This window comes from Chanos chanos, chromosome 14 (genome assembly GCF_902362185.1).
Source record: "Chanos chanos chromosome 14, fChaCha1.1, whole genome shotgun sequence".
In the NCBI taxonomy this organism is placed as follows: domain Eukaryota; kingdom Metazoa; phylum Chordata; class Actinopteri; order Gonorynchiformes; family Chanidae; genus Chanos; species Chanos chanos.
Genome location: NC_044508.1, coordinates 7541798 through 7546797, shown reverse-complemented (window position 1 = coordinate 7546797; position 5000 = coordinate 7541798). Strand labels below are relative to the sequence as shown.

Below are 5000 nucleotides of genomic sequence, written 5' to 3'. Positions count from 1 at the left end.
ATAAAACCCTGTGGAAACTCGATCTTTTTGGTTAAAACAGGGAGAGAATTACGCTTCTTATCAGAGATAAACATGGATAGAGGAGGGTGGGGTAGGATGAAAAGAAAAAAAAAAGCAACAGAAGAAAAGAAAAGAAAAGAAAAGAAAAGAAAAGAAAAGAAAAGAAAAGAAAAGAAAGACGAAGAGGGTGGGGGGCTGGGGGAGGTGGGGGGGGGGGGGTGTATGACACAGGAGAGTTAAAAAGTTTCTTTAGAGAATCAGTTTCTTTTGAGAATCTTTCTCTGTTCCTACATCTATCTGTGGTTTTTCAGGCCCAGTTCAATCAAACTGGCCCTAACCAGCCTGGCTGAAAAAATGTCACTTTGCCTCTAGTTTCACGAAAAAGCAGTGCCAATACTTTTTCTATCACAAAGTTTAATCGGACCAAAGGTTTAATTAGCCATTGGTCATTACTTTGGATGACTAAAATTTCATCCGAGATCTGACTAAAAAGTAGGCCCCATAACAGAGTGTTAATCTAGTCCAGATTCGTTGCAGGTAAGGAGGAATTACAGCTCCAAGAGTAAAGGGAGTCCCAAGGAGCCTTTCACCTCCTTCTTATCTTCACGGTACCATCAATGCTTCAGAATGATGTAAAAGTTCTTGGTCACTGACAACTTACCATCATATTTAACTGTCTTGCGTGGCACTGGGTTCCAGTTGACGCAGGTCGTCTCCTCCAAACCAATCACAAGCATCAGAAGCAGGACCTTGGCCCCGCCCATCTCTCCAGCTGTGCTCTCTCCAAATACAGAGGTCTCCGATTGGATGAGGATGATGAGTGACAAGGGAGTACAGATGTTGTAGAAAGCCTGTGGCAGCCTGAATAAACAAAAACAACATGTTTGAAATATTATGAATAGCGCTCAACCGCCCACCAGTCATTCCCTGCTACTCCTTTTGTTTATTTAAGTGACAAAGCTTTTCCGAAGACATTTTAATGACAAATTTTCACATCGTAACAAAGGTATCAAAATTAACGCGTTCTGGCAGTTCACCAAACAAGAAATGAATGCTTGTCACCGACAGAAACTTCATCGCAACCTATGCCATGTTCACTGATGAGAGAACCTGTCAACAGGCTATTGAAGTGTGCTTATTACAGAAAACCGTGAAAATAAGCCGCAAGTTTGTTCTAATTGCGCGAAACGTTTTTTTGAAACACGTTATTATAATCTTTAGAATTGTATTTTTCATGACTGAACAGGTAATACTCAAGCGGACGTGAAATCTTTGTTTTTACACACTTCCACTCTAATCTTCATTCCTCAGCTGTTTCTGTCTATTAAAAAAGGGAAATTAGAACTTTGATCGTATTTGCTGATAAGAGAGGAACCCATTGACTTTTAAATGTGCGCAAAATGTCAGGCAGCGTTTGCTCACGAGGATAAAATGTTCTCTCCTCTACCCACATTTTTTATCACATGTTCCAAATGTTGTGTGAATTTAAAATGTCTGTGTTGATAAGCAGGTGCCTCTGCTTTGGCTACTGCCGTTTTATTACTGAATTTAAACGTGGACGCGCTAAACACCAATCTAGATGTTATTGATTTTTTGAAAGAAAGAAGGAAAGAGAGAAAGATGGATATAAAGAAACGGGACCAGCAAAAACGTCCAAACAGATCGAGATTTGCTCTGAGAGAGCGGTTTTAAACGGACGGCTAGGATAAGACCGCTTGGCGACTAGCTCCTGGCATTCATAACTGTTTTATTAGATCGATTTGGACAGTAACGTCTGGCACCGGGGGCCGACTCGAGAGCCTTGTTTGTAAACTCCACGGAACGTTTTTCTACAGGCGTTTTCAGAAAGCGCGGCTTTATCCCCGTCGCGCTTCGAGTGTTCCAATAGCCTATTCAATATGAGATTTTCTCCATTGGGTGAAAGGAGAAGATATGAAACGATAAACCTGAAGGAGGATTAAGAAGGAGAAATGGAATGAAATGTTCAAAGGAAGCTACCCAAAGCCTCTGAACACCCAGCCTACAGGCAAAACTACACACAAATAAAACTCTTACTGATCATAGCACACTCTCTGGCCAGCTCTTGACTGTATCCTATTACCTTTTTAATAATTGGTCGAGGCGGCCAGCACTGTTTCATGGGCTTTCTAACTACCTTCAGCAGATTAGAAGTGATAGACAAATAACACCAACCAAGGGACTGACAAAAGCATCTAATTGGCTGACGCTGAAAGAAAGAGGACACATGCCCAGCGTGTCTGTGTGTGTGTGTGTGTGTGTGTGGATGCCAACTGTAGTGTGTTTGAATTCAAATGCTTTCCCCACCAGAGGACATTCAGTGATTAATCTTCCAACGGTCTGGGAAAACAGAAAAGGGGAGGGGAAGGGAGGGAAGGGGGAGGTGTTTTCAGGGTGAGCCTGACTGGTCTCATGTGTCTAAAACATTTCCCATCTTGTTTAGGAAACTCTGCTCCACTCATCGACGAAGTCCCTCATTTCCTTCTTAAAGTTAAGTCTGGTTGTGACTAACTGCCCAAACAGGACGGACAGTTCCGTGCCCCCTGGCTTTTGAAACCCTTGAAGGGTCAAAAAGGTTCAAGGCAAAAGGGATAGTGCTGACTGAGACAAATTGAAAACCTGGGTCGCCCCGCGTAATCCTTTCCAGAGGAGACACCCACCTTCCTGAAAATCAACACATTTCCTGACACTCAATCAAAGCTCTCCCCCTATCCATTCTTCCTTCCTTCCTTCCTTCCCATTTTCCTTCACTCCCTCCCTCCCTCCCTCCCTCTGTTCATCCCTCATCCTCTCTTCACTGAAGTAGAACAATGCAGTTTGAGCGTCAGCTGTTTGCCTGAGAGGAGAAAAAACTCAGGCCATACATTTAGTAAACATTATGTCAAAAGACAAGACTGGGGCATAGAAAAAGCAAAGATTAGGTGTTCTCCTTATGTAACGTTCTAATCCTTGTGAGAACTGTTTAGGCTTTGTAAAATGATTCAGCCTATTGAGAACCACTGCTTAATACAATATGTCCATGATAGCCTAAAAGCAGTGTTCAGAAAACATATAGCCCTGTATGAACGCAAATGAGCAGACGGATTACAGGAATCATCCACTCAAGTCACAATGACGCCAGTGTTTGACGCCCAAATTCAACAGTTCAAGGGATATCCTTAAATGGAGGGAGCAGATGGCCCTCAGGAAGTCTTGACCTCTTGACCTTAATAGTTTCCTGTCCAAGCCTTACCCCTGAACTGCCTGGACCCTGCTCTTGGGCATATGGCTGGCACATATGTGTGACTCTGACACATAAGAGTGATCAAGGCACAATGCTGTTTGATTGGTTTACTTTGTCAGAGAAAGCAAACTAACCGCAACAAGTGTGTGTGTGTGCGTGTGCGTGTGTGTGTGTTTGTGTGTGTGTGTGTGTCCGTGCGTGTACGTGTGTGTTTGCGTTGTGTATGTGGGGGTGTGTTTGTACTGTCAGTGTGAGTGATCATGCGAAAGGGAGTATGTGAGTGAGTAGGAGGGTGACAGCTTTTTGTGTGTGTATGTGTGTGTATGTGTGACACACACATGCTGGCAGGCTGTGTTTGTTTAATCAGTGAGGAACACGCTCTGATGAAAGCCAGATAATCAAAGTGAGTTTGATCAGCTGGTGGTTCTCTTCCCCGGCCATTAGCTTTAGCATTAGCTTCAGTTCCAGCTCTGCTCCAAGGAGGAGAGGAGCAGGTCAGTCAGACCCAGCCCTGCAGTGCTACTCTCGGGGCCTAAAAAAGTCAGAAGGAGGCTTGGTCTGAGTCTTGTCAGGCCTGCATCTGCACTGAATTACAGAGGCACAGGATTAAAGTGCTCAGAAACAGTGCGGGAAACGAGAGAGAGCCAGAGACAGGGTGAACGAGGGAGAGAGAGAGAGAGAGAGAGAGAGAGAGAGCAAGAGAGAGAGAGAGAGAGAGAGAGAGAGAGAGAGGGAAAGAGAGAGAGAGCACACACTCCAGTTGACCGCAGGAGAGATAGAACAGCTGGACAGCCATCTGTGTGTCACTCTCACCCCTCCCTTTTTCTTTCGCTTTCTCTCCTTCCCTCTTTTCAGTTTTGTCATCTACTGAAAGTGACTTTATTGGAATGAAAAGACTTCAGAAGTGGCAACACTGTCTAATTTACAAATAGATATATAAATTAACTGCAGACATTCTCTCTCTCTCTCTCTCTTTCTCTCTCTCTCTATCTATCTATCTATCTATCTATCAGTCTTTTTCTCTCTCACATTGTCCTTTCCGCAGTTTTAATGACAGGGCCTTTGGAAGTGTTCAGTTTTGCTGGAACCATAGCAAGGTTCACGTGTACCTCGGCCAATAGGAGGGCCTCGTGCTGGTAAAGCATCTCCGACCTGACATTGATGTGGGCATGCGTTACTGCCTCAATCGACATGGCTCAGGGCAATGTGTCCAACCCTCATTAACCAATCGACAGACAGATGCGTCAGCACGAGGAGAGACAATAGGTGGCACACGTGATGGACAAACAAAGAAACAAACAAACAAAAAAAGATAAACAATTAAACAGAGATGCGCTCATTTTTGCATTTCTGGCATGTGCGACATTTGAACATAAAACACGCACGCACACACACACGTGTAAGGTAGTGTAATGAATACAGGTTTGAGTTAAAACCACGTTGGAGCTGACTCAGGCATGAACCAGATGTGAGGGAGTGTCAGGGGGGAGGGAGAGAGAGAGAGAGAGAGAGAGAGATAGAGAGAGAGAGATGGAGGCATTAGCATTACAGTATTCCACTGCAGTCTCTCATTAGAAAGTCAGTGGTCTCTGTCTGAGTGCTTAACCCTTTCTGCCTAGAGTCTGAGACTGTGAAACTGTGTTTCCTGGTAACTGAGAGTTCACAATCCCCTGTGGACAGTCTTACCTTCTCCATTCTAAGATATCCACTACACTGGGAGCCAAACCTACCACCGCCATCCATGATTCTAAACACCTTA

General features: G+C 44.2%; 1 protein-coding gene across 1 annotated transcript in view; it reads right to left on the bottom strand.

Moving 5' to 3' along the window:
• The window catches only part of sema4c (sema domain, immunoglobulin domain (Ig), transmembrane domain (TM) and short cytoplasmic domain, (semaphorin) 4C), a 33173-nt gene that overhangs the window by 13096 nt on the left and 15077 nt on the right, over window positions 1-5000 (bottom strand). The window contains exon 2 of the mRNA XM_030791473.1: window positions 662-861. Coding sequence (XP_030647333.1) covers window positions 662-764 — 103 coding nt within the window. The 5' untranslated portion in view covers window positions 765-861. The remainder of the gene's footprint in view (window positions 1-661; window positions 862-5000) is intronic.